At 37.7% G+C, this 27,674-nt stretch overlaps 2 protein-coding genes across 2 annotated transcripts; one reads left to right on the top strand and one right to left on the bottom strand.

Moving 5' to 3' along the window:
* The first annotated feature begins 969 nt into the window (after nucleotides 1–969).
* Nucleotides 970–5,048, top strand: LOC126622215 (YTH domain-containing protein ECT2-like). Its single transcript, XM_050290894.1, has 9 exons — nucleotides 970–1,530; nucleotides 1,651–1,727; nucleotides 2,100–2,253; nucleotides 2,337–2,398; nucleotides 2,551–2,961; nucleotides 3,042–3,572; nucleotides 3,697–3,909; nucleotides 4,002–4,154; nucleotides 4,612–5,048. The coding sequence occupies exons 1-9, from the start codon at nucleotides 1,494–1,496 to the stop codon at nucleotides 4,645–4,647; spliced, it is 1,674 nt and encodes a 557-aa protein (XP_050146851.1). The 5' UTR covers nucleotides 970–1,493; the 3' UTR covers nucleotides 4,648–5,048.
* Nucleotides 5,049–5,731: 683 nt separating this feature from the next.
* LOC126622210 (nuclear-pore anchor-like) lies at nucleotides 5,732–26,275 on the bottom strand. Its single transcript, XM_050290882.1, has 47 exons — nucleotides 25,821–26,275; nucleotides 25,441–25,587; nucleotides 25,243–25,341; nucleotides 24,926–25,054; nucleotides 24,654–24,746; nucleotides 24,492–24,557; nucleotides 24,179–24,268; nucleotides 24,012–24,089; nucleotides 23,591–23,700; nucleotides 23,380–23,500; nucleotides 23,178–23,270; nucleotides 22,786–22,834; nucleotides 21,970–22,073; nucleotides 21,827–21,895; nucleotides 21,042–21,182; nucleotides 20,828–20,932; nucleotides 20,589–20,702; nucleotides 20,364–20,442; nucleotides 20,038–20,081; nucleotides 15,488–15,561; nucleotides 14,942–15,044; nucleotides 14,660–14,794; nucleotides 14,444–14,584; nucleotides 14,286–14,339; nucleotides 13,891–14,070; nucleotides 13,681–13,728; nucleotides 13,481–13,531; nucleotides 13,136–13,219; nucleotides 12,983–13,057; nucleotides 12,710–12,894; nucleotides 12,531–12,633; nucleotides 11,879–11,995; nucleotides 11,670–11,762; nucleotides 11,229–11,384; nucleotides 11,082–11,135; nucleotides 10,660–10,770; nucleotides 10,287–10,364; nucleotides 10,048–10,197; nucleotides 9,557–9,628; nucleotides 8,975–9,130; nucleotides 8,817–8,870; nucleotides 8,519–8,648; nucleotides 8,372–8,439; nucleotides 8,156–8,284; nucleotides 7,885–7,989; nucleotides 7,542–7,719; nucleotides 5,732–7,411 (listed from the first exon to the last, which is right to left on the bottom strand). The coding sequence occupies exons 1-47, from the start codon at nucleotides 26,124–26,126 to the stop codon at nucleotides 6,027–6,029; spliced, it is 6,306 nt and encodes a 2,101-aa protein (XP_050146839.1). The 5' UTR covers nucleotides 26,127–26,275; the 3' UTR covers nucleotides 5,732–6,026.
* Nucleotides 26,276–27,674: the final 1,399 nt, after the last annotated feature.

Here is a 27,674-nt window from a genome sequence, read left to right as displayed (position 1 = left end):
TGGTCACGGTTAAACCACGTCAATATTTTATATTATTTTTTTATAAAAATAATGAAACAAAAAGAAATAGTTTATAAAATGTTGACATGGCTTAACCGTGACCACAAAAACAAGAGGGCACGAGGAGGGCACAAAAATTGGAGGGCAGACAATCCAAGTCCATCATTGATGCACAGTTCAATGTATCATGTTATTATTCAATTTTCTTCTTTTATATTTTAATAAAGAAATACATTATAAGTATACAGTAGTAAGTTAAGCATATCTTCGAGACATCCTAAAGCGTTTTTAGTATCATCATTAATTCTATCTTTGCTTAAAGGTTTTTATGCATAATTCAGTGTATCATGTTCATTTTAAGGAGTTCATTTCCATGTACGATTTTGAGGAACAATTAAAAGAGAATTTTAAGATATTAAAAATTGGATAAAATAAAAATGGAGGATGAGGAATGTAGAGAGGATGAGGAATGTAGAGACCATGTAGAGGCTGTAGGTGGTGGTCCAGGTGGAAGAGACGTGAACTAGTATTGGTTTTATAGAGGCCATAATATGTTGAATGGTATTCATTTCACCACCAAAAGAAAAAAAAAAGGAAAAAATAAATGAATGGAGATTTGGAAATTGGGATTTATGAATATGAAAGCTACGTGTATATATTACTACAAATATATATATTTAAAAAAGGCAGTAGCTTCATGCTTGATGAATATTGATAATGTTATGGATCCATAAAAGTTAAAACCTTTAAGCCATGGTGGTGATAAAAAATAGAAAGATCCCATCATCCCACAAATAGGCAAGAAAACAGTAACCTGAGGCAGAAAGTACAACCAGAATAGTATGTCAGCATAGTTGCAGAAAAGCAATATCATTAAATATTTAAATGATTAATTTCCATAAATATTTAACAAGAATAAGGAGAGAACGTGGAGGCCTCAACACCGTCCATTTGCCATAAATTGTTGTTATTGCTGTTGTTGACTTTACTGTGTCTGTCTGCTGTTAGCTGTTTGAAGCTCTTTCTTGTTCTTCTTGTTCTCAAGTAAAACCATTTCTCTCTCTCTCTCTCCCCTTCCAATTCAAAAACTTTATGTGTTTTCTGTGTGTGTGATTTGGTGATTGTTGTTGGGTTTGGATTAGAATTTTATTTTGTTTTGGAAAAACAGAAAAACTCCAAAAGAAAGAAAAAGTGGAAATTTAGTAGTAAAAGCAGCAGAAGAGGAGTGGGATTGTTGGAGTTTTGGGCAGCAGAGATTACAGAGCGCCAATTTTTAGCCGGTTTTGTTGTGTTGTTACAACGTGAGATTGTTTTAGATAGATAGATAGATAGATAGATAGACAGACAGAGAGACAGATACTAATATTGTTTGAGAAATTATAGGATTCTCTTTCAAAAACAAACACACCCCAAAAATATCTTTGGTTTTTATTTTTAGTTTGATTTCATTTGATTGATTCAAAGGGATTTTCTTTTACCTTTGGAGAGAGGCCATGGCTGCTGCTGCTGCACCTCAATTTCATCACAACTGTATGCAATCTCCTCTCCTTTTCTTTTCTTTTAATTTCTTTTTCTTCTGAATTTCGTGTTTTTATTTTTGTTTTGTTTATGTGATTGATTGAGCTTTGTAATCTGATTTTATGTGATCAGCTCTTAAAAAAGAGCAGGAAGAAGAAAAAGATTCAAACCCACATGTTCAATCCTCAGAATTGTTTAGTTCCAATCTGGTAATTTTCAATTTATTTCATGTTTTTTTGAATTTCAATTGTCATGTTGTATATCCAAATAGTACAACTCTTTTTCACACTCCCTTTTTTCCTCCTGCACTCCCTTGTTTGTTTCTGTCTCTTGATTCACCGTCGATTTATTCGAGTCCAAGGGACGAAGAGGGTGTGAAAATCATTTCCCTTATTTAATTGCAATAATTACTGGGTGCTTTTAGGCCTAACCGCTTAAGCTTTCAAGCTTAGATTGAGTTGCCATGTTGAATATTTAGATTTCGATGCGCGATTAGCAGAGTTTTTATTTCTGCTTGCTTTATGATCCATGAAAATCTGATTTATGAATTTTTGGGTTTGTTTGTGTGTGTGTGTCTTAAGGCCCTCAGCAAGGATGGGAGCCCATCTGATACAGCATCATGCATTTCAACCGTGGGAGATACAAATGCTAGTGTCAAAAAAAGTGATGCAGATGCAGATTATGAATCCTTGACTTCTTATCCACCCACCACATATTACGGATACACGTATCCAGGTTTGCTGCAGCTTCTCATAACTCCGGTCCACAATTCGTGTTCATAGAATACTTTTAACATCTAATTGTTACCATGTTCGCAGGTTATGAAATGGAAAACAATGGATACTATGTTGGTGGAACCGGGGTGGAGATGCAATACCCGGTAAGTTCCCTTACTATCTCACAATTGCGCATGAAAAACATTGATATGTATATGGATTCATACGGCTGTTGATTTCAACGTGCCTTTTGATTACTTCTGGTATTCTGCGATTTGTAACAAAATGATCTTATAGTCACTATTGCTTCATTTAGGTCATGCAAGCAGATAATGGATCTTTTGTCTACTTGATGCCAGGATTTCAGCCTGGTTATGATCCCTACTCGACGTACATGCCCATTTCTCCAATCGGTAGTGATGGGCAATACGTTGGTCAACAGATGTATCCCCCCATGAGCCCCGTGTACCAAGCCCCTATTTCCCCTGGATATAACCCTTCTCTTCCTCCTCATGGGGAGTTCGTCCAGTCACCCTACTTGTGGGATCCATCTCTTGTTAGAGATGGAACATTCGGAAATCCCTACAATGGAGTCTTACAAACACCGCCCTATAAACCTAATTTCTCTTCCCCTAGTCACACTCGTGCTCCACTCTCAAAATCTTCCAAGCCGTTGGATGTTGAATCAGGTTATGGTGCGCGAAATCAGTCAAAGCCAGTAAACAAGGTAGAGTACTATTTCTTTCTGCCGGTGGCATTGTATTCTCTTATCTTGGGCATTTTGATGGATTTTTCAATGATGTCTAGGCCTCGCTGCGTCCCTCAAGTCTTCAAACAGAAGCTCTAGCGAAAGGTTACTTTTCGGTAGCAAAGGGTCCGGTCTACCAAGAGACAGGCGGACTTCTCTATCCAAACAATTCTCCAACTTTAAAAACAAATGCAAAGGGCTGGGGTGGCTCTGACAAGTTGAAACCAAGAAGTAAGGCTAATGGTGTTAAAGATATTAATCTGTTTAATGAGAAGAACCATGGTCCCAGAACAACCAATCCTAAAGGTGCATTGGTGTCCGGAGCTGACAAAGAGAATGGAAAATCTGATGGCATAGCATCTGTCATTAGGAAGGATCAATATAACCTCCCCGACTTTCCAACCAAATACGAGCAAGCCCTTTTCTTTGTGATCAAATCTTACAGTGAAGATGATATTCATAAAAGCATTAAGTACAATGTGTGGGCTAGTACTCCTAACGGGAACAAGAGGCTGGACAATACGTATCAAGATGCACAAGAGAAGGCGGCACAGAAGGGCTGCAAGTGTCCTGTCTTCCTTTTCTTTTCAGTATGCTGGAGATTTAGACCTTATTTTTGAAGCAGGAATTTTCTACTGCAGACTTTTAGGCCTTCGGTCTCTGAAATGATTTACTAATCCAATCTTTGCTTCTCTGTTTTATGATGTGCTTCAGGTTAATGCTAGTGGTCAGTTTTGTGGAGTAGCTGAGATGATTGGTCGTGTCGACTTCAATAAGAACATGGACTTCTGGCAGCAGGATAAGTGGAATGGTTATTTTCCGGTCAAGTGGCATATCATAAAAGACGTCCCAAACCCACAGTTACGACATATAATACTCGAGAATAATGAGAACAAGCCTGTGACCAATAGTAGAGACACGCAAGAGGTGTGCAAAACCAACTAATTGTTTGATTTAATTTCTCTGCATTTTATCTCAAATTACCAATCTCAATCTGTGATTACATTTATATTTTGCAGGTGAATTTTCTTCAGGGTATTGAACTGCTGAACATATTTAAAAATCATATGTCAAGGACATCGATACTGGATGATTTTGATTTCTACGAAAACCGCCAGAAAATGATGCAGGAAAAGAGGATCAGACAATCTACACCTTACTACGGACTGCAGGTATGCCGCTGCTCTTCCTTTCTCTCGATTCTTTTCAGTCAAAGAAAAAGACAGATTAAGTAAAATTCTTGCACGTATAAAGGATCAAATGCAATATTGCTGTTAGAAAGATGATTCTCTTTAACTACAAAAGGATTAAGAATAAAGCAAGTAATAAAGTGGAGAGTGCGGTGCCATTCAAATTTTTGAAATGGGGATGACTTTATTCTATTCTTTCAGATAGGATTAACATTTATTATATTTTGTGGGGAATTGATTTCCGAGAGTTTTCTTTCCCTGCATTCCTCTCATTTCTTTGGGCATTGGATTGGATAATTCAAAGAAAAAAATATATAAACATAAACAAGGAGAGGAGTGCAGAAGGACAAAGCGGGAGAGTTAAATTTGTTCTTTCGGTTTGCTTGAAACTTGTTTTCTTCTCAGGAATGTTAACCAGAAATTGTGTTTTATGTGGCAGCAAAAAATAAGTGAGTTAAGTATCAGTGCTGAGTAGGGGCCTCAGGTTAAAGGCAAAGGAAAGGGTGCAGAGATATGGGCATATGACAGATTAGATTATACACCAGAAAACCAGAATCAACGTTTCGAGCAGTTAAAAGATGTAAATTTGCAGATGAAATCCGAAGGCGTAGCATCGCCATCGTCGTTTTCCCATAAAAAAAATAGAGAGATGAAATGGTGGCTTTGGAATCCAAGTCCTCTCTCCCTCCTCTGCCTACATACGTTAGCATTTGTTCTCTCAGCATAAAAGTGTATTTGGTTCTTTGTTTAGTGTTCACAAATGTAATTCGGAAAAAGAAAAAAAATGCTGATATCTTTAATTTCTTAAAAATATCTTGGTGGGAGAATAATCCGTCGATTTTCTATTAGTGCAAAATATTGATGACTCAATCCTAATATTGTGACCTCCTAACGGTGTTCTAAAAATCCCCGCCTACTGCTGCCTAGGTTCCGTCTAGCGCCGCCTAGGTGCTAGGCGGTTGGCCATCACCCTGATTAATGCCTAGACATATAAAAATTAAGAAAGGGCGCCTAGAATTGTTGAGGCGTCCATCTAGCCCGTCCAAACCCGCTTATGTTGTGACTCATATAGACAGAAAATAGATAAATTTTATTTTGCATATTATTTTTTGCAATAAATTGTAAGAGATTTATTGAATACTTAAATGAACACACATTATAGATTTGTTTTCCATATTTTCATAATATATATGTCATTCTATTTTGTAATTTATTTATATATATTTTAAGTATAAATAAACTTATTTACACGAAATATAATAAATTTACTTAAATCTACATAATCCGACTAGGCGCTAGGCACCAGTCCACCGCCCGACTAACGTATTTTAGAACCTTTGCCTCGTAACAAATTACCCGTATTTCTGTTTAGCATTATTGGCCTCTCGCCTGATTCACCAAATATGCAGGTCAATCGGGAATGGATACATTCTGGTGAAGCGCAAAGGTAACCGGAAAGTTCGAAACTAATTGTTGCCGGAAAATTTGATATCACGAACGAAAGAGGGTCAATTTCGCGTCCTTTTTTCCCCAACGAAAAAGTAAGCCACGCGATAGACTTTAGGATGCAAAATAATAGGCAGGTGCTCAATCTCCATGAAGTAAAAAAGGATTTACATACGACTCATTGAGCACCAACACACTTATCCTCAAACCAACTTCTTTCCAAAATCCATATTCTACGGACAGTGACCATGTAAAGTGAGTGGTAATAATGTCCTTCAAAATGCCTAGAGATTTTCGCGACACCGTAAATCGCAACAACACGTTCAACTACAAAATGGATGTAAAAATGGAGACAATCCCCTTATGCTCATTTCAATGGCAGTATGGGGGGATATATAAATTTTGGTCTCAACCTTGATTGCCTGATGTTGACCCACGAGAACGTCCGCGCCCACGCCCACGTCCAGGAGGTCCACGTCCAGATCTTCCAGTTTGTCTTCCGGCAGGTCCTCCACGACCTGTGCTTGGTGAAGTAGAGAGCCCTCTGGCCTGTTGTCTTCGGCGTGCATTCTCCAGAGCTCGTGTTGTTAAATTTATGGTAGTTGACGGAATAATCACAGGAGACACCTGTCTCACCTCTCCTGCAGTAACACTGGGACTAGCTTGTTTTGAAACGCTTACTTCTGCTGTGGTACTTGTTGAAGTGGTATCTACGATTACTGAGGTAGCTTCGGCAGCCTGGTCAGTCTCCGTCAAAGTATGGTCATTACCATCAATTGACTTATCGGAACCATCAGCAGCTTCTTCAGTTGCATCAATGTCATCATTTTTCTCATCATTAAGAACCTCTGGAGAATTAACCTCACCGATATCCACAACAGAACCAGCAGCAACACCGTAATCATCGCCCCTAGCTGGGGAAGCCTCGGGAGTTGTTACAGGTTCAGGTTGAACTTCCCCTATTTCAGGACTGCCCATCGCATCACCACCTTCAAGCTCAGAAATATCAGGGACCAGCTCTCCCTCTTCTCGGTCTCCTCCAAAATCACTGGACTGTTGCTCTAGCTCAACCTGATCTTTGGCTCCATCGTGCGATGGTAGATCTTTTCCATCTGATCCATCCACATTCTCCACTAAATCACTATCCTTCTGTGATTCAACTTGACTCAAACCATCAAACTGTCTTTCATTTGGCTCTTCAACCTTCTCCCCAGCAGTCTCAGTTTCTTCTTTCTCGGCATCAACAGCAGCTTCCTCACTTGAACTTTGCGGCAAATCAACAGCGACGTCTAAAGGTTCATCTTTGACTGGAACACTCCCAAGATTTTCCGAAATAGCAGATGGCTGCCCTTCAGTCCCTTGTAGAGAATCTGAACCTTTGGCCTTCTTTGAAACAGGTGCTGCCACCTCAGGACAAATTTCCCCTTGGTTATTTGATTCCTCACGGGACTCAAAAGTAGATGAAGAAGCAAGACGTTTCCGAAGCAGCTGTTGTGGCAAAGTAGCATTGCCTTGAACTTCCATTTCATTCGATGGTGCTTGTTTGCCCCCATTGCGGGTCCCTTCCATCTCTGACATCTCTACATCACCTTGTTGTTCTTCAGGTCTTACAAGCCGGGGCCTAACCAATCTCCTTCCTTGTTTACGGGTTTCGACATTGCCTTTGGGTAAAGTGATTGTTTTTGCGCTTTCTTCAGTGGCTGTGGATGCTAAGCCCCTCTCTTCAGTTGCTTTGGATACTAAGCCCCTTGCAGGACTCGTTGAAGACATAACCGTGGATGCTTGAGCGGTACCTACATTGGCACACAAAGTTAACGAATTTACTCATGAATAAAGAAATAGCGGCATTTACAAAATGAAGGATGGGAATGAAAAATGAATAAACCAATCCTCAGTATAAAAAGAATTGCTTAACAAAAGTACCAGAGGTAGCCGGTAATGAAGTATCTGCAACTGGAGGAGTGTTTGCAAGAACACCGTGAGCACCAAACTCACTGTGAACTGAATGTGCTGTCTTTTCGAAATTTTCGACAGCTAAACCGTAGGCAGCAGCAAGACCATCCAGTATGGTTCCCGAAAGCATTTGAACAATTGAGGTACCCTAAGTTACATGGAATATACTATTAAAACAAACCCAGATGAAACAGCAAGTATAAACACGGTTTTGAAATATGATGAACAAAGTACATAAAACAAGTTAGAATATAGATATTCATAAGGTGAGTGAAAGGAATCTGCTTTCCAGTTTGATAAATAACAATCAAACCTGAGGGAGACTGTCTTTTGCATGTTTCAGCTTTTCAAGTTCATCTGAAAGCTGCTTCAAAGCCTGCTTATGCTTCTCGAGTTCATTCATGAAGTTCGACTTGTCCTAAAGCAAAAAATATCACATGCATCACTTTGTAATGCAGCATATATTCATATTGAAATTGAAGTACCAAGAACACGTCCAGCTGAATTTCAGAAGTAAACCCTAGGATGTATGGGTAGAATGCATTAACTGATATGGAATTTACAACAATGGACAGATAGAAAACCTGGTCAACATTATTATAGGAATCTGTTACAGCCTTCTCCATCTTCTTGCGCATTGCTTTCTCCATCCGATTTTCATCCTTCTCCTTTCTCAGCTCCTCTCTTTGCCTCTCCAAATGCTTTTCCAGAAGCTGAGCGAGCATAGTAAATGAGTCACAACTGGCAAAAGAGGTTCAAAGAGAGAGAGCGAAAAAACAAAAATGACTATCAAGTTCAACCTGAATTTTCTGGTCTTTCTCTTCCCTAATTGCTTGCACCCCGGTAGTATCTACTGATGCTCGTTTCACTGTAAGACAGTCAAACAGATAATGAGCGGATTATTTTACAACTGAATGGAAAAGGACTGATGGATGGTTTAAACATACCTAATTTGACTTCCTCCAGCTGTCTAGAAAGAGCTTGATTCTCCTTGCTCAGTTCCTCCTTTTCCTTGGACAGTGTCTCCTTTTCTTTTGAAACGGTCTCTTTTTCTCTTGAGAACATTTCGAGCCTCCTCTGCAGATTGATGAATGGTTAATCACCAACCAACAAATAAGAAAAGTTTTCACCTTTTAACACAACACTTAAATGTCAAAAACTAGTCAAGAGAGGATTAGAAATAAAATATGCATTTAATTTCAAGTAATAATTGTTCATTATAAAGGACATGAAAATTTAAAAAACCTTATACTGAGTGGCCATCTTCCTATGCTTCTCGATTTCTGATTTTAGACTTGCCTGTGCATGTCAGCCATAAGAAGGTTATACAGAGAATCGTATAAGAAATCCAATGACAAGCACTTCTACAAATCTGATCTTAGAATACAGAAATTAAGGTGTACCTCAGCTTGCAAAGCATCACTCATTCTCTTCTCCATCTCAGTCAGTTCCAATCTGCAGTTAGCAATATCTCGCTCCAGACGTGATACAGTCTCCATCTTTTCTGAAAGAAGTTTCTTGACTTCTAGTATTTCAGAATCCTTCTCCTCCAATTTTTTCTAAGAACATAAAAATTAAAATTAAAATAAAGAAGCATACAATAACAATGATAAAATAAAGCACAAGAAATCACATTAAGTATTTGATATTTGAAGGGAACTGAAACAAAGTAAGATACAAATGCACTTATAAGCACACCTTAGTTTGTACAGATAATCAAATTATAAAGTAAACCAATAAAGGGACAAACAAGTTAAAGTTTATCACATGCATAACATAAGTTACGTAACCACTGATAAAGCATCGAGGATCAAAATACTATCATCATTTGTAATGTTTTTCAACATCTTTTAAATGTGGACAAGGATTCACACATATCAACGATAACATGTCAGTATATCTCAACTAAGAGGCGAAGATATAATAACTAACAGGAGAAATGCAAGCTTAAAGCAATTAATATGCTTATAAAGGTGTCAGCCTACCTGCAACTGACGAACATCATCCTTTGCGCGATCATAATCTTGAACATCAATATTTCTATACCTTTCAAGTAACTTCAAGAAAGAGAGTACATTAGAATATTGAATATATTTATCAATGAGCTCATTTGTACTTATATCTGCAACAGGTACTACCACAAAATTGGCACTTTTCTACTGGTATTAAGGTCCAAATGAGTCTTTCAGATGCCAGGCATAGATACACAATTATTGATATCTAGCTCTCTGGAGTCTACACAGGTCTCAGTTGGGACTTTTAGTATGTTTATAATAGGTTGAAGTGTGCTGGGAAAGTTTATAGTTCTCAGAATAAAACAAAACCCTTTTTTTTTTGTGGGGGGGGGGGGGGGGGGGAGAGGGAGTAGGGGGCGAGAGAGAAAGATAGAATCCCCCGTCATGAACTGTATACATATTTTCACAGTTACTAGATGTACTTAAAACAGAGAGACAGAAAGCAGTTCCGAGATCAATACCTCACGAACCCTCTGTTCTGAGTGTTCTTTCTCTGTCTTTTGCATTTCAATTTCTTTCTTACAGGCTTCCAACTCAATCTGCCTCTCCTGTAGCAATCTCTCTAGGTTCTCAGTCTCAGCACTAGCTTTTTGTGATATTTCACGGAATTTCTGAAAGAAAAAATAATGAGTCATGTTTACATGGAAGAAGAACAATTATCTACATGGAGGGAATCCTTTCCAGTAAAAATTTGAAATACCTGGCATTCCTCAAAATTGTGCTTGTTTTCTTCTCTGAGTTGGATATTGCTTTCACGAAGTAAGTTCATTTCTCTAACCTGCAAAGACATTTCATCATGACAGCATAAATAAAGTTAGAAGGGGAAAATAGTAGGTATTGGGATATAATCTCAAAATAGTCTGCTGTACAATGTCCACAGAAACACAGAATAGAGTTCAGTGTCGAATAAACAACGGTCAAACACTTGAGTGGAATATACTGACACTGCACATGTAGTTTGAGAAACACCATATTACAACAAAATAATGGAAAGAGATCAAGCAATAACAGCTAAGAAGTATAATATACCTCTGGAATTTGAGAACAATAGAACACAATGAAAAGAAACTAACCTGTAGTTGCAAGGATTTCATTTCCTCCTCAGTGAACAATGATCTTGAATTAGTGCGCTCGGCATGAAGTGATGACTGGGCTGTTTCTGAAGCCTTGAGGGCACTCTCAAGCTACAAAAGCAAATATAAAATAAATGCATGAATTCAACCAAGGACAGATGAAATAACCATGATAACACAGAAATACAAAAATCACAACAGACAAACATCCTCAGGATAAATGCAAGAGCACATAGTACCATCAAATGATAGGAACAAAAACAAAGAGACCTCCTAGTCAGAAAATTTATAGGAAAACACAGCAACATGACAAGGCTTTTTTCAGTCAAGAGTTAAAAGTTCAATCACAACCTCATTTTTCCATTTGTAAAATAACAAATAATGGCGGATAAGCAAAAAGAAAACGCCTTTTACAAACCCACTTGTGATTGTAATCGAAGCTTTTCTTGTTTCATTAAGGAAATCTCTGTCTCTGCCTGTCAAGTTGAAAACAATAATAATATCAAATTATAATATATATAAGTCTCTGCCTGTTAAGAGAGAACATTGATAACAGCAAAAGAACTTACAATTTCTTTTGTCCGTCGAAGATAACTTATCACATTTTGTAAACCAGCATCACCTGAAATATCTGGACCAGTGATTGCAGAAGTTCCAACTGAACCACGATCTCTTTCAGTCAGTTGAATGTGCAAAGCCTCAAGTTGACTGTGCAGTATTTTGTTCTGCAAACAAAGTTGGAGCTTCAGAAGAAGACAAGGGAATATGAAAAAAGAAAAATTCAAATATGGAACAGAATTCCAATAACATGTGCTAAATGCAAGGTTCATTCACAAAATTTCATCTAACGTATCAAGTCCTAAAATTGGTTATCAAATACAGGACTATGTTTCAACAAACTTGACTTGTACTGATTATTAACAGCAATTTACTCGACCTCAAGATATTGACATAAAACTGACCGAAAAAGAGGACAGTCTGCAAATCATGATAAAATGCACTGCAATAACCTGTTCGTTGATTTCAATGTACTTCTTCTCGGCAACATTTTTTGATTCTTCTAATATTGCCTTCTCAAATTCCCACTTAGACTTGAGTTCATTCTGTAAGTAAAATAAAACAAAATCAGCTTGCATAACACAACCAAACAAGACTTATGGCAAACTGACATTTCCCATGAGAGAGTAAACTGACAATTCCCATGAGAGAGTAAAGTTACATTTTCGCCTTTGAGTGCATCAACCAATTTACGCAACTCTGACATTTCTTCCTGGAGCATAGCCAAATCTTGCGATGTCTTGGTCAACTCCTGTATTGTCTCGGACTGGAGGATAACCTGAACGAGATAAAGAATCATTTCTTAGCCATCAGTGAATAAAATGTATATACAATATGTAAAACATGTCAATCTCAGGTGCTCAACAGCTACTGAAGGAAGATTATAGTAATAATTGCTGACATCCTTTTATTGGGATAAATCGGGGTATCAGAGCCTTTGACGACTAATTTACAAGAGCATGTACAACTTCTTAAACAACAGTTAATTACATATTCATAAGAAATATTCAGCTGATTGGACTCGATCACAGCCTTAAAATTCAATTCCGACAAGCAACACAAGTAAACGAGAAAAAACCACCTGAAAACCCACTATCAAACCACAACCCTATAGAGTAAAAGACTTAAAAAAAAAACTGCTGTCAAGAAACCCCCAACATTTCAAACCTTGACAGGACAGGCCCATTGGAACAGTTTAATCAATGAGCATCAATAGTCCCAGTTTGGATAAGTTTATAAACCATTTTTCTAATTGAAAAGCAACAAATCACTTGACCCCTAATTATACAAGAAACAAACACATGCAGATTAACCTGTCTTTCATAATTGGCCTGAGCAGAACGTGATCGCTGACGTTCTTTCTCCAAGTCTTCTTTCAAAGCAGATATCTGAATCTCCAGTGACACAATTTGGGAACTACAAATAAAACAGAGATGAGATGCCAAATGGAATAATCAAATTCATGACGTAATGAAAAATATGAGGAACCCACGTTTTAGTTAAGGTTTCTTCCTTTAAACTTGTAATTTCTGATAGAGTGGAAGAAAGAGCTTCTTCCCTTCCTGCAGCCGCTGAAGCAACTTCTTGAGAATTCAAACTACACTCGTGTTCAAGTTCAGATACTCTCTCTCTTAGAGAAAGAAGTTCGACTTCAAGCGATTTCTTTAGTTTTTCGGCCTGTAAAGTATTTGGGATCATAATTCCGTATAAACTGATGGACATTGAAGTACTAATTCATCCATAAACTAAATACAGAGAGTAGTACCTCAATCTTGAAGTTTTCATGGGCAGATTCCATCAGCCTCAATGCATCTTCATTTACCTGAGCTATGCTCTTATACTGTGAAATTAAAATAGAGATAAATCATAAGTTTCAGTAGGCTTTAAGATATTAAGCAAGTCAAGGAACAGTAAGTACCTGTAGCATGTGATCCTTGTTAGCTTGCACTTCCTCTTTCAACTTTTCAATCTCTTCCTTTGCAGCACGCAATGTCACCAAAGCCTAATCAACCAAGGCAATGTCAGGATCAAATGACTCAAACTCAATACAAAAGAATGGTACAAGCTCCCAAAATAAAAAGCAACCACCGTCTACAAATGAAAATAAACAAATGCATAGGTTGGATCTATGGAAATCGTTAAATATCAATGTCAGTAACAAAGAAAACAGAATAATATTAGAAATGGCAACCCCGGAAACATCAATTAACAAAGAAAAAGTAAGCAACATTCAAGAAATAGGCAAGTAAACGGCAGAACTGACCTCATCACTAGTCAAGGAGGAGGATCCGCTCCCACCATCGACATCAACAACCTGCATCAGTACGAAAAGAGATGCAGAGGAAAACTATATCAGAATTACTTCAGTCCCAAATTAAGGAAAATCAAAGCAGGTTAAGAATATGACATATATCACAGACGAACTTCAGACATGTCAAGAACACCGCTTATTAGAAAATATACCTTAACGTCAGAGGACTTAATCCTTTTGTTCAGATCAGTCAGTTTAGCCTGTGTTATCAACAAAAAATTCATATCTTATCTTGTAAATCATAGACATTGAACGGGATAACAATGATACATGAGCTTATTCTGTGAGCCAATTGAAATTGCGGTTACAAACATATGGTGGAGATTATATATATAGAACATGAAAATGAAGGGAAAAAGGACCTCGGCTACAGCAGCTCTAGTCTCAGCAGATGCAACAGCATGCAAAGCATTAGCCAACTCTTTTCCCATTTCTTCAACTTGTCTCATAGCATTTTGTACGGACTGCTCACGGTCAAGTGTGAGAGTACGGGCATTGTTTCGCTCTTCTTGTAGATCTTTCTTGACATCAGCCCACTCCCTCTGAAAATGTAATCATATTGTAATATTTACGCCCTTGAATAAACAGACCTTAACATTAAGTATGGTTTCTATTTGAACACTTCCACATGGATCAAATTAACAACCCAAAGTGAAAAAACCCATAGACAGACCACCCCATCAACCCGGAAGAAAAAAAATATCTGAAGCATCACGTGTACACATGGAGCTAGAGGTGGAACATTATGACTACATACCTCTATTTGTTTCGTATACTCTTCTTGTCTTCTCCTCTCAGCAGCTCTTGCCTCCTGTAGTTGCATGATAGAAAATCAAATACAGATATGAGATGTGAGGGATGAGCATAAACATCCAATTAAAATTAACTTAAAAAGAACAAAGTGAGATGAGCTACCTCACGAACTTCCTCGGCACTCTGAATAGTGTCCAAGCTGGCCTGCAGTCTATGGACCCTTTCCGACAAACTACGAACTTCGTCACAAGCACGCTTCTCAGCATGTTCCAACATTTCCTTTTCATGCTTCAAAACAGACACCTGTATTGATACAAGATGTTAAGTGAGGACTTTCAAAAGTGACCAAGCTTTGTAAACTAAGATAATAAGCGTCACCTCCATAGTCAACTTCCTAGTACGCTCCTCAGCAGTTTGAACAGATTCAGAACTTTCACGCAGCCTTCGTTGGTAGTCAACTATCAACTGAGAGAACTCAACGTTTCTTGCTAAAACACCATTTGTTTCATTTCTCTGATATTTATGCATTACAAACAAGAAAACATAAATTAACACTTGAACATATATTGGTTATATGACTCATATCACACCGCACCAATATTAAAACTTAAAAAAAAATGAGCCATGGGCAGAGAAATATTTGACAACACATTCTATCACCTGATGCTCAAATTCTTTGATAAAGCTCTCAAGTCTCTCTCGAGAAAAATTTGCTTCCAAAGCCAACTTGTCACGCTCTGACCGCAACGATATGATCTCACTCCTGACCATAAAAACCAAAGTGTTATTGAATAGGCAACTAAATACATGAGGTTGACAGTATAACAAACTAACCAAAAAGGAGAGCAAAACTGCATTGCAGAAACTTTTACTAAACCAATAAACCCAAAAAAGATGGATTATATTGGGAAAGAATTGTTGCGCCTGCCGAAAAGCAGCCATCAACTCCCACCGAGCTTCATCCAGCTCGTTGATCATACGAAGGCACTGCTTGGCTTCGTAGATCTCGAGGCTGATCCACTCAACTATTGTAACAAATCAAAATAATAGTAGGCGCCAAGATTATCACAATAATAACTAACTATTCAAAAATTTGACAAGAGGTCAAAAGTCTAGATGAATACCAAGAGACGTTTACGTATGAAAAGCATACTTAAGAATACAATAAAAGATCTCTGAGGAGGAACAGTTAACAACTTTGTTTACCTGGTACTTGCCAGATCTTCCTCCAGACATTTCACTCGTTCTGCCGTCTGGTCTTGGGCCTTTCTTGTAGCTTCCTACATTAGTTCATATTTTCTATCACATCTTATGGCAGTACAAATTACCTATTAAGGGTACAAGTCAGCAATACAGTTAGCAATACAGTTACCAAGTTTGTTAGTATTTGGTTAGAGTTGTTAGGCTTTCTAGTATAAAAACAGAGTGTGTAATCTTCATTCTTTGAAGTCAATATACAAATCTCATATTTCTCTCTAAATTCTCTCTAGTTCATCTTTCTCAGTTACTCTTTCTTTTCCATTTTCTTCGATTCTCAAATATTTCAACGTAGTTAACATGAATCAGAGCCACCAAGGCTTACGCCATGGATCTTGGTGGTCGATTCCTCTTCTCTCATTTTTTTTTCTTCATTACTTTCAATCGTTTCTGCGTATTTGATCGTTTATGCCTCCGTATTCATAGTTCGATTCTCTATTTCTTCTACTTTGCGGTTATGGGTTCATACTGTTGATGCAATGAGATTTTGATTACTTTCGAGGCTCTAAATCATCTGGATCGGATCTTCATCGTCTTCAACTTTTCAAGAATTGAATTATTTCTGGGTTTTTCAAGAGTTGAATTGTTTCTGGGCTTTTCCTCTGGGTTTCAAGATGAAGCGGTGAATTGGAAGCAGTTGTCTAGTGCATTCTTGCACATTATATGTTCGACGAAATGTCAAGAGTGATTTGTTGGTTTCTTGGCTCTATTTCTTTCCTCTTGGTGGAGTTCGCAGATCACCTCTTTGAGCTCTATTTCTGCCACTTTGATCAGTGCTCAGTTTTCTGGTGTGGAGGAAAGTTAAAGAAAAAAAAATAATTGTGCAGTCCACATGTTCGACGAAATGACAGCTCAAGATTTTTGTGAAGGTTATGTTTCCGGTCACTTTCTCTGAATTCTTTGAAAAATTAGAATGATTTCTTATTGTGATTACTTCTGGGATGTGACAATCAATTGTTTTCATCCAAATTAAGGCATGAAATCATCTCATTTTCGATCATCTTTTCTGAGTTTCATGTTGTTTTTCTGATATTGGGGTTCAGTATTGTCAGAATAAGTATTTTGTTGATGGTTTGTGGATTTTACTCTCAATTGGGTGATTCTTGGTGTCCTGCTGGTGAAGTTACTCATCCTTGATAATGCAGCTGTTGCTATCATAATTTGTTCTAAATGGGACTTAGTTTCAAGATTATATACCGTAAGTCCTTGAATTTCTGCTGTCTCTTCATTGGGTAGGAATTGTTCAGGAGCTTATCTCAGCCTATAATTTCAGAGTCTAACCAGCTTAATTGTAGCATGTATCTATTAGAAGTCCGGTTGTATGTTTCTTGAAGAGATGAAGTTTGAAGAAGTTGTTGACGGTAAATCCCACGAAGGGTAATCCTACATAGATGTTGGTTTTCTGTTGTTGAAATTGTGAAGGCCGATGCCATTGTTCAAAGAAGTTGTTTCTAGTAAAATCCACAAAGGGCGATCCCGTGGTGCTATAGTTAAGGCCGATGCCACACTATAGTTTGTTAATTTTCTGTTTTTGTAAATATTAAAGGCCGAAGCCAATGTTGAATGAGATTGTTGATGGTAAATCCTGTTGGGTTTTTGGCTCAAAATTAGGATGATGCAATAAATTAGGTTTGTGTTACCTATTTGGTTTTGGTGTCTACTTGGGTTTGGATTTGACTTCTTAGTTAGTTTCCTTGGTGGAGAGATTTTGTTAATTACCTATTTAATTAGGTTTTGGATTTATTTCCTATTAAGATTCTCATTGTAACCTAAGTCCTATGCACTATAAATAGGACCTTAGGGTTAGTGTATTGAGTGTGCCTCATCATGGTTTAGAGAGCTTTTCTCTATTTTGGTTTTGGGTGGAGGTCACCGTTTGGAGTCATGAGTGTGGCAAATTCGTGGCTCATTCGTGTGGTAATTTGGTGAGAGTCAATTTGTGAGTTTGTGAGTTAGAGAGCAATTTGGGAGAATCTTCTCCATTAGTTTTGGGTTCTCTATTCGTTTGGTTTAGGGTTTGTAATTTATGGGATTTGGGTTGTGAGAGTTTAAACACTCTTTTGTAATCTCCGTTTGTTTAGTGAACTTCCTTCCGTGCTTCGCTCGTGGATGTAGGCTTTACGCCGAACCACGTAAATCTCTTGTGTTAGTTTAAGATTGTTTATTTTATCTTTCACCTACAACGTTGATATTGGTACTTTGTTAGAATTCGCTTCCGTTTGCGCATAAAAGTACAACAAGTGGTATCAGAGCCTAGGTTGGGCTTTGCTTGGCAGTCACTATGAAGCCTTATGTGTCATCAGTGAAAGTTGATATTGAAAAGTTCGACGACAATGACTTTGGTATTTGGCAATTGAAGATGCGTGCTTTGTTAGTTCAAAAAGGGCAAAAAGAAGTCGTTTGATAAGTCTTTTGCTAGTGTTGATGCAAACATTGTAGAAGATAGTTGTTCTAAACTCCTCTAAAGGTTATGTGAAGAGGTGGAGCTTGGTACTCAAGCTCTTTGGGTGGAGTGCAATTCGCACTTTTTGTTCGTATGTTCAAGCTTTTGCTTGGATTTTGTTTCGTATTTGTTAGTTTCCATAATGGAATTTGTTGGAGAAGGCGTTGGAGGAAATTTCAAGTTTGAAGACTTTTGGATTTTTTGAGTCTAGGTGGAGATCAGTTTCGAAAGAATTTGGTGCACGTTTGAATTTGTATTTTGGTATCCCAAATTTGGAAGTTTGCTAATTTCTCATCGAGGTGGAGATTGTTGGGTTTTTGGCTCAAAATTAGGATGATGCAATAAATTAGGTTTGTGTTACCTATTTGGTTTTGGTGTCCTACTTGGGTTTGGATTTGACTTCTTAGTTAGTTTCTTTGGTGGAGAGATTTTGTTAATTACCTATTTGATTAGGTTTTGGATTTATTTCCTATTAGGATTATTATTGTAACCTAAGTCCTATGCACTATAAATAGGACCTTAGGGTTAGTGTATTGAGTGTGCCTCATCATGGTTTAGAGAGCTTTTCTTTATTTTGGTTTTGGGTGGAGGTCACTGTTTGGAGTCATGAGTGGCAAATTCGTGGCTCATTCGTGTGGTAATTTGGTAAGAGTCAATTTGTGAGTTTTTGAGTTAAGGAGCAATTTGGGAGAATATTCTCCATTAGTTTTGGGTTCTCTACTCGTTTGGTTTAGGGTTTGTAATTTATGGGATTTGGATTGTGAGAGTTTAAACACTCTTTTGTAATCTTCGTTTGTTTAGTGAAATTCCTCGCCGTGCTATGCTCGTGGACATAGGCTTTACTCCGAACCACGTAAATCTCGTGTTAGTTTTAGATTGTTTGTTTTAGCTTTCACCTACTACGTTGATATTGGTACTTTGTTAGAATTCGCTTCCGTTTGCACATAAAAGTACAACAAATCCCACGAAGGGTAATCCCGTAAGAAGTTGTTATACCGGCATGAGGGTGTGCTACAACTACTTTATAGAAGGTTGTTCTTGTGTAAAACTCCTGATAGAGGCAGAGGAATACATGGTGTCTTTATCTGTAAGGCAATGGAAGAAATTTGGACTGACAAACATAGGCTTTTGGTCAACAGCTACAAAGTGGTCATGGGGTACGCTTGTTTGATAAAGCTAGAAGCTTCAGTGATATGGTTTGAGTATTTTTTGGCATAAGATAATAGGCTTTGTGGGTAACACGCCTCACCGAGTTTAAGTCACTAGGAAAAGTTGCAGTTAGGCTCATCTTCCTTCATGCAACGTCATGTGGGTTCAAATGCAATTGATCTCTATTGAGATGGGTGTCTGCCTATGGCCACTCAAGGGTGGGAATGGACAAGGCACATAAATTGATATTCATTGCAGCTCATTCCAAGCTCGAAAGGCGGGATTTTTCCTGCGACGAAGACAAGGATGCGGAGCTACTTGTCTTAGCAAAAGTCTAGCTCTTGCAATCTTTATTTGCCTATGTGCGGTTCTTAATTGCCCATGCACTTACTCTCTGTCGTATGGTCGTGTGAAGAAACTAAGGATGAAGATAGGGTGCTTTCTTGTTTGCAGCAGGCTAATCCAAAGTGGTGACTCTAGTCAAAGTGCTACATAGGGACAGATGTTTGGGTATCAATCCAATGGTGGTTTTCCTAAGTCTACACTTTCAGCGCTACCATGTCTCGAATCTTCCAATCTCAAACTGGGTTTCCCCAGTTGAGATTGAGGGGGATTATTAAGGGTACAAGTCAGCAATACAGTTAGCAATACAGGTAGCAAGTTTGTTAGTATTTGGGTAGAGTTATTAGGCTTTCTAGTATAAAAACAGAGTGTGCAATCTTCATTCCTTTAAGTCAATTTACAAGTCTCATATTTCTCTCTCTAAATTCTCTCTAGTTCATCTTTCTCAGTTACTCTTTCTTCTCCATTTTCTTCGATTCTCAAATATTTCAATGTAGTTAACATTACCGAGTAACAACAATTCCAAACATGCACTTCCTTATATAATGTCCAATGATCACAATACCTGAGAACTCTCAAAGAGAAGCTTGACGTCAGTTCTTCTTTCTTCTGCAAAAAACAATAAGTAAGTTGTACCACAGTACCTTTTTTTTTTTTTTTTTTTTTTTTTTTTTTTTTTTTTGCATTGAAGCAAAGTATGTTAAGACCTCTCAATCTACAATACTACTCCATCTACTAGCAAATCTGAAGATAGTCAGCTTTTTTAGAGGTCTATATCATATATGTGTGTGTATATAATATGTAGAGAGAGAAAGAGACAGCGTATTTATGAATTGTACTTCCTTTGATCTTCAGACTTTTTTTCAAATATATAGTTTGCGAGAGGCAGACCTGGAGTAGCCTCTTCTATACAAGGACTAGACGAATGAAGTTTATGCTCCTCTTCATATAGCCTTTTGTACATTGCAACCTAGGCAGAAATTATGAAGATGCAAGAGTCAGGGCAATTGTTTCATCACCAGTATGTGATTGCCATCACAAAAAGGAAAAAAGAACTATAGTACAAATAACAAATATGTGCGCCCTAGCTACTCAGAAGGCTTAAGAAGAGCTTACAGAGGTGTGAAGGGATTCAATCATGCGCCCTTGCTCTTCAGCTCTTTGTAACACTGCCGCAACTCTAGAGGCAGCTTCATCAGTGTGCTTCTTGATCTCCATTTCAAAATTCTCCTGTAGTTCAACATTCGCATCAGCTTATCAAATAGTTTTCACAAGCAAAGGTGGTAGTACTAACTACTAAGTTAAACAAACAAGTTCCATACTGACAAACATTGAAATTTGAAACTCACACCAACCTTGAACTCCATTTCCCTATTTTCAAGCTGGTCAGAAAGATTCCGAACAAGGCTCCTGAGCTGCACATTCTGATCAACTAGTCCATTTATGTCCTTGAAGGTCAACTGTTTGCATTGTTAAACCCAAAAGAAATTCGATACAATCAGCCATACACAAAAAAGAAAAAGCATATGTTTGAAGTGTCATATTAAAGAAAATGCGCATCAAGCTTACAAGATGTTCAGATATCACTCTCTCGGCATCAGATTCAGTGTTCATCTCAACAACGGCGACAGTATCATAGTCATGACTATCATGACCAGATGATGTCCCACGAAGCTGTATATCACGGCATTCCTTCAGAAGGATTGTCACCTACATGTTATCGTAGAACACAAGATAATTAAATAATGGCATAAAACAAAAAGGACCAAAAATTTAAACTCATAGTGACCAATAAAGCTTGCACATTTTTGCAATTAGCGGGAGTGTATTTTTCAAATAAATATTGAAAGACTATAGGACACTACAAACTATGGCAATAGGTTATCTTGTAAAACATCATGCAGTGTAGTCAGGCAAAATGTATACAAGCACTCGATGTAGTACAATAGCATATTGATGCACGTGTAAGACATGTATTATTAATAGCATATGATATAATTCTCGAGGCAAATAATAGCACGAATAAATAGCATATGATCTTGAAATATAGAATTGGATATTTGATTAATATAGTGAACTATCTTGTCATACCTATGAAGCATAAATATAGATACGGATATGGATATGGTGTGATACGAATTAATGTTAGTGCGTAATGTGTTACCGTGATCCACTTAAAGGTCTGATTAGACAGTAAAATGAGGATGATGACCTGTATGGAGTATTTTTACTACTGGTATGTTGAACAAATGAAGGTTATATAACATTGCCACTTGCCAAAATCAAGAATTTATTAAAGAATAGTCAAGCAAACGATACATGCATCTTATTATCAATCTGCACTTTTATATTACCTCTCGCTGGAGATCAGCAATCTCTTTTCGTGCAAACGTGTAGTCACGCTCATGCCTCCTTACCTCAGCCTGGAAAAAAATGCGTAAGTATATATGATAGATAAAAATGAAGTATGTACAAAAATCAGGATAACGTCAAAAACCTTTAACTCCTGGATGGTCTTCTCCAAGTTTGCCTGTTCAGAAATCGAGTTCTGCAATTTCTGGTTGATCATAGAATATGCCTCAACCATTCTCTCATGTTCATCTACATAGATGACAACAGTAATTTCAGTGCAACAAATAGTATGCTGTAAGTTGCAAGCAAAAAGTTTACCTCATCCACTCACCAAATAATTATTATAATTTTAATAATAAACACATGGTTCAACCATATGGTCAATCAGAAGTAAAAATAATAGATCTTTTTTTTGCTTTTGTTAGCCTAAACGTGGATATTTATATGAAAAAATTACGCAGCAGTAGAAATTGCCCAGAAACAACTAGATGAGGTGCCAAACCCATAAACCAGAAGTCTAACTCTTTCTTATATAGCCTAACTGTGAAGAACCTAAATGACAGCAAACAGTGTCATGTTGAAATTGAGATGTACAATCCTGCTCAGGGAGGCAACAAATGTCTGTTTTTTATAATGGCTGTTTAGAACTAAAGCATCACTAGTTGGACTCTTAGTAATTCAGGGGAACGCCTATTCATATACCATGTAAAACATTTCAATAATTTACTTTCATTCCCTACAGATGCTATTTACATCATTGGTCCTCATCCTAGCATGCAATAGACTTCTCAAACACATAAAATGCCAAACAATAGAATATAATGTCTCAGTTCCTGATGCAGAGTAAGTATTAATTCACTTAATCCTTATTCACGAATCACGAAAAATGATCATTACTATCATTAGTAAAACATGATTGCTTCCAAAATAAGAATATATATATATATATATAAGAATATACCTCTTTCATCAAAAATGACTTCTGCTTTCTCCTCTAATTCATATAGAACCTGCAATAATTGGAGTCAACACAGAAGTAAATCAGCCTAAAACATAAAAACTTAGGTTAAAAATTTGATACAAAGGTTTTATCAGGAAAAAAAATGTCTGTATGCAAACACAAGTCCCAAAATGTTATGCAAGTTCAACAAACACAGGCACTATATTGAGTATTGTCCACTCCTAAAGAGGACGTATTAATAATTTGATAAAAAGGTTTTATCGGGAAAAAAAAAGCCTGTATGCAAACACAAGTCCCACAATTTTATGCAAGTTCAACAAACCGAGGCATGATCTTGAGTATTGTCAATTCCCAAAAAGAGGACGTATTATAAATCACAATATAGATCATACCCGTTGCAAGACTGCCTCAGATTCCTTCCTTCCCAACTGCTCATGACGAAAGGCATCAACAGCCTCTTGGTACTTAGCATACATTTTTGCAAGCTATATAAGGAGGGGAGGCATTCAGTAGAAAAGGCAAGAAAAAAACCACAAACAATAAACCGAAGAGATGACAAAATATGACTCGCAGTATATTGAAATAACTACTCACACTCCAGCCATCCCGCAGAAGTGAAGCTGCTAATGCTGTTCCTGAAACACCAGCAGGAATCCTTGGGACAACCGCTTGATCAGCCTCCATAATGTCGGTAGATTCAAATGAATTCATCCATCTGCAACAAAAAAATCATTTCAGACAAAAAGATACATGCGTATCAGTACAGTCTCATAAGAGCTCGAAACCAAAAATTCTTCAAACGTACGCTTCGGTACTAAAACTACTGAGTGGAAGAAGATTAAGCTCAGTTGATTTCCTGCTAGCTTCGATTTCTGCTTCACATTTTTCAAGTTTCACTTTAAGATCTGCAGCTTCCTATAATCATCATAACCCAAGGGGCAAAAAAATACAGTGAAACATTGTTACGCACTGCCTTTACTAACAGAAAAAAACTAAACATCGTAATGAAAATGAAACTCAGACACCTTATTGTCTGGAGGTCCAGAGAAAATAAACAGAGCCAACAACATTATAACAAACGAAAAAATACAATTACCAGCAATATCCCATCTCAAATCATCATACCCAAAAAAGATTGCAGAATAACAATGCTCATGAAAATTTAAAAATAAAATAAATAAAATTACCCCTTGCATCAATGGGAATGGGGGAAGAAACGCACATACCTTCTCAAGTTGATTTCTTGCAGACTCTGCTCTTTCAAGTCTTTCCTTGTAATCATTTTCCTCTTGATTCAAATGTGTCTACATGATAGCACACAGAAAATTATAATACAGAAACTCCAAATAAAAACTAAATTAAAGACAAACGAGATTAACCAAGAAATTATCACCTCCAGAGCCTTGATCACACCTTCAAGGTCTCCTGCCTTTTTGGACCATTCCTCAGAACTTTCTTTGTATAGTTCAACAAGCTTATTTAACTGCAAAAACAACAAATTTTCACATTAAATATAACAAAATAAGTAATTAAAGAAGCCAACCATTGTAATACAACTAACTCATCCTCCACATTCTCAAAGCAGAAAACAAGTTACTAGTACTTTATTAACTAATAACATATAAAACTCAATTCACAACGACTCCAGTCGAACATATGGCTAAATAAAATAAATTTTAATATAAAAGATATTTCAAGGAACTCACTGTTGAGAGTTCAGCGGTTAATCGCTCTTCATTGGCTGCAGCAGCATCTTTAGATGAGTGGAGCTCCTATAAGTGTGAAATAAGTATGAACATGTCAGTTAAAACATAACTGACAAACCACACAAAACATATATTAGAACACCAAAAGGAATATATCCCCACCTCCTGTAAAGACGTCAGCCTGTCGCCTAATTCCCCCACTCTTTGCTTGTGCCATTTTAAAGAGCTAGAGCAATCATTGAATTGTCTCTCAACCTGGAAATGTTAAAAATCAAGCAAAGAAATAAATACATAAATGTATGTGTATACTTCACAGGCATGCTTACACAGACAAATGCTATGTCCATGTCAGACAAATCTGCCTCAACATCATGCTTTATAGATGCTCACATAAAACATAGAGAATCTATTTTCATAATGAAAATTACACTTACATCTGCAAGTTTAGAAGACAAATCTGCCTCAACATCAGCATGCGTTCTACGCAGCCGAACGAGACTGTTAACTTTCTCTGTTAACTCATCATTAAGCCAGACATTATGCCTCTCAATAAGTTCTTTCTCCTGTAAATTATAGGATTTGGCACGGTAAACACATTTACGCTCCAGAAGATGTTGAAAGATAACATTATTTTCCAATGGTGAGCAACTATCTAACTAAAATGTAGCAGCATAAGAGATAGTGGAATAGTGAACTAAAAATAAGTTTCATTTCTTGACGTGAACTATAAATAAATTTTACTTGGACTGACCTGTGATAGACGAGTACATGCAGCCTTGGTACGTGCTAATTCTGCCTCCGCTTCGCTCAAACGGGCCTCCCTTTGAGCAGCATTGTCAGAAGATAATACCTTCAGAATCAACAAAGAGGAGGCGAAAATGTCACTAAATGTATGGCGGACATGGTTTCACCTCGGAAATGCTAAATAGGAAAATGCAGGAAATCTTACAATCCTGTCGATATAGGACTTGATGGTGGCGTTCTTTTCACTAATTTCCAAGTCCTTTTGCTCCACCAACTCTATCAACTGCCTCTTCGATTTGTGCAATTCCGACACCTCCGCCTTAATCCTCTCTGTCTCCCCATCCTTCCCAATCTGCACACACAGCAACGCACGACCGAACGCATCAATACACCAAGATCAAAATATATTCATACGTACAAAAAATCGAAAACCGAAAACTAAAACCAAACAAGCATAGAATTGTAGGCTATAACTATAACAACCTCCCCAAAAACACTAACAAACACAAGCATTTGATTAAGCAAACTCTAAAACAGAAAGCAACAGAATGAACACAGAAATTAAAGCAATATCGAGCTTCGTACGGATTGGAGATGGAGCTGGTGCTTCTGCGACTGGAGCTCGGCGACCTCGGAGAGGCGGCTGTCGAGGGAGGACTGAAGCTGCGCGTATTGAGACTCGAGCTTGGAGAATTCGTCGGCGATGGAAAGGTACTTCTGCTCGAAGAGGGAGCAGGTCTGTTCGGCCGTGATGGAAGCGGCGTCGTTCTGGGCCCTGACGGTCTCAAGCTCCTTGTACAGGTCCCGAATATAGGCGTCGGCCTTGTCCGCCACCCAGACGGCGTCGTTGCCGTGGCGGGAGAAGTCCTCGTCGGAGACGAAGAGCGGCATCGTTTCCGGGTATCAGGTAGGGGTTGGTGTTTTGTGTTGTGCCCTACTTTTAGAACGATCGATCAGAATTCATGGGAAAATGGAGAGAAGATGACAAATGGGAGGAGAGAGTGGGAAAGTGACGACGGAATTGATTCCAAGGAGCGCACTGGAAATATGCGGCGGTTCGGGTTTTTTCTGTAGGCCCTCCTCCGACCCTGGTTTGTTTCCGTTATTGGACCGGGACCTGGGCTGGTTCGGATGGATCTTATTGGAGAAGGAGACCGGGGCTTATTGTAGACCCTCTTCAGCCCATCAAAATCTGTGATTATATTTCGGGCAGGCCCAACATAGAGTTTGCTTCACTCATAGATGTGGTCTTGTTTTTAATTTTGATTTTTGTTTTTCCAGATACGCGTAAGAGTGATATTACCATCTCATTGTCTTATTTTTCCAACCTATTTTATTTTTTCACCCACCAAAAGTGTTAAAAGAAGAAAGCACTCTTTTCTCACCCCTACTCCCTCCTCCCTCCTCCCTCCTCGGTTGGAGTGCCGCACCAACTCCCAACACCCAACCCAAGTCCCCCAACCATCGGAACACCACCATGGCAACAAAACTGCCTCACCACCCATCTTCTTGTTCCCTACATAATCTAGATATTTTATTTTCCTATGAATTTCAAGTATTGCAATGGAATTCAATGAGTGGGTTATGTATTTAAAGTTTTAGAAAGAAGGGAAATGAGAGAGAAGGGATGTCAGGTTTGGGTTGGGATTAGAACCAAAGAAGGGGCTAGGAGGACATAGAGTTTAAAGTTATGGATGTTATGAAGCAGTGATAGGTGACATATGATCGGTTGGTTCATTTTGATTAGATCCCTGGAATTCGGGTTTTGGAGAAAGAAAAAATGGAAGTAGAAATATTTGTTTACAAGAGACAGGATTTCATCCTAGAAAGGCACAATAATTAAATTCAAAGAGAGAAGAACTTTTTTTTCTTTTACAGAGATGGTGAACGGGCATAAGGAAATGGGCAATTTGGCAATGTGTAGTGGGCATAAGGAAATTGGCAATCTGCAGTACATTTTTGTTTTGGTCCTTACATGTCATTTTATGAGGGTAGAATTGGCATTAAAATTTATACTAAAATGTGGATGGAAAAATAAGACAATGGGATGGATTTATCAGCACCCTATGCGTAATTACAATTTTGTTCTCGTTTTATTATTTTTAAGGAAAACTAATAAAAATGGCTTGAAAATTTTGAGTTTAAATCAAAATGACAAAAAAGTGTTGTAAGTGAATAGTAGGAGTGACTTTTTAGAGTAAAATTGTCATTTTTTGTTGAAGTAAACAGTACTATAAGTGTTTCATTAAAACTCCCTTATTTTTATTCAATTAAAATTTTAAAGGATTTTAAAAACCCTTTAAAAATTCATGCAGTGGTTTAATCAGGATTTTAAATGAGTATATGACAATTTATGTATCAAGATTTTTTGTAGCACTCCTCGACTAACTAAGCATTTCAAACATTGATTCCGCTTGCATTTGCACTCTTAAACGTGGC

The sequence above is a fragment of the Malus sylvestris genome, chromosome 5 (genome assembly GCF_916048215.2).
Source record: "Malus sylvestris chromosome 5, drMalSylv7.2, whole genome shotgun sequence".
NCBI classification, from domain to species: domain Eukaryota; kingdom Viridiplantae; phylum Streptophyta; class Magnoliopsida; order Rosales; family Rosaceae; genus Malus; species Malus sylvestris.
The sequence above is the reverse complement of the archived record's forward strand: the minus strand, read 5'-3'. Positions and strand labels throughout refer to the sequence as shown.

What these genes read in the sequence shown, in the direction of transcription:
- LOC126622215 (XM_050290894.1), top strand. Translation starts at nt 1,494, where the DNA reads ATGGCTGCTGCTGCTGCACCTCAATTTCATCACAACT. An exon ending in AATTGTTTAGTTCCAATCTG is followed by an intron (nt 1,728 to 2,099) that starts GTAATTTTCAAT and finishes GTGTGTCTTAAG; the next exon opens with GCCCTCAGCAAGGATGGGAG. An exon ending in CACCTTACTACGGACTGCAG is followed by an intron (nt 4,155 to 4,611) that starts GTATGCCGCTGC and finishes TTTATGTGGCAG; the next exon opens with CAAAAAATAAGTGAGTTAAG.
- LOC126622210 (XM_050290882.1), bottom strand. Translation starts at nt 26,126, where the DNA reads ATGCCGCTCTTCGTCTCCGACGAGGACTTCTCCCGCCACGGCAACGAC. An exon ending in AGTAGTTTTAGTACCGAAGC is followed by an intron (nt 23,501 to 23,590) that starts GTACGTTTGAAG and finishes TTTTTGTTGCAG; the next exon opens with ATGGATGAATTCATTTGAAT. An exon ending in TCAAAGAATTTGAGCATCAG is followed by an intron (nt 14,795 to 14,941) that starts GTGATAGAATGT and finishes CATAAATATCAG; the next exon opens with AGAAATGAAACAAATGGTGT.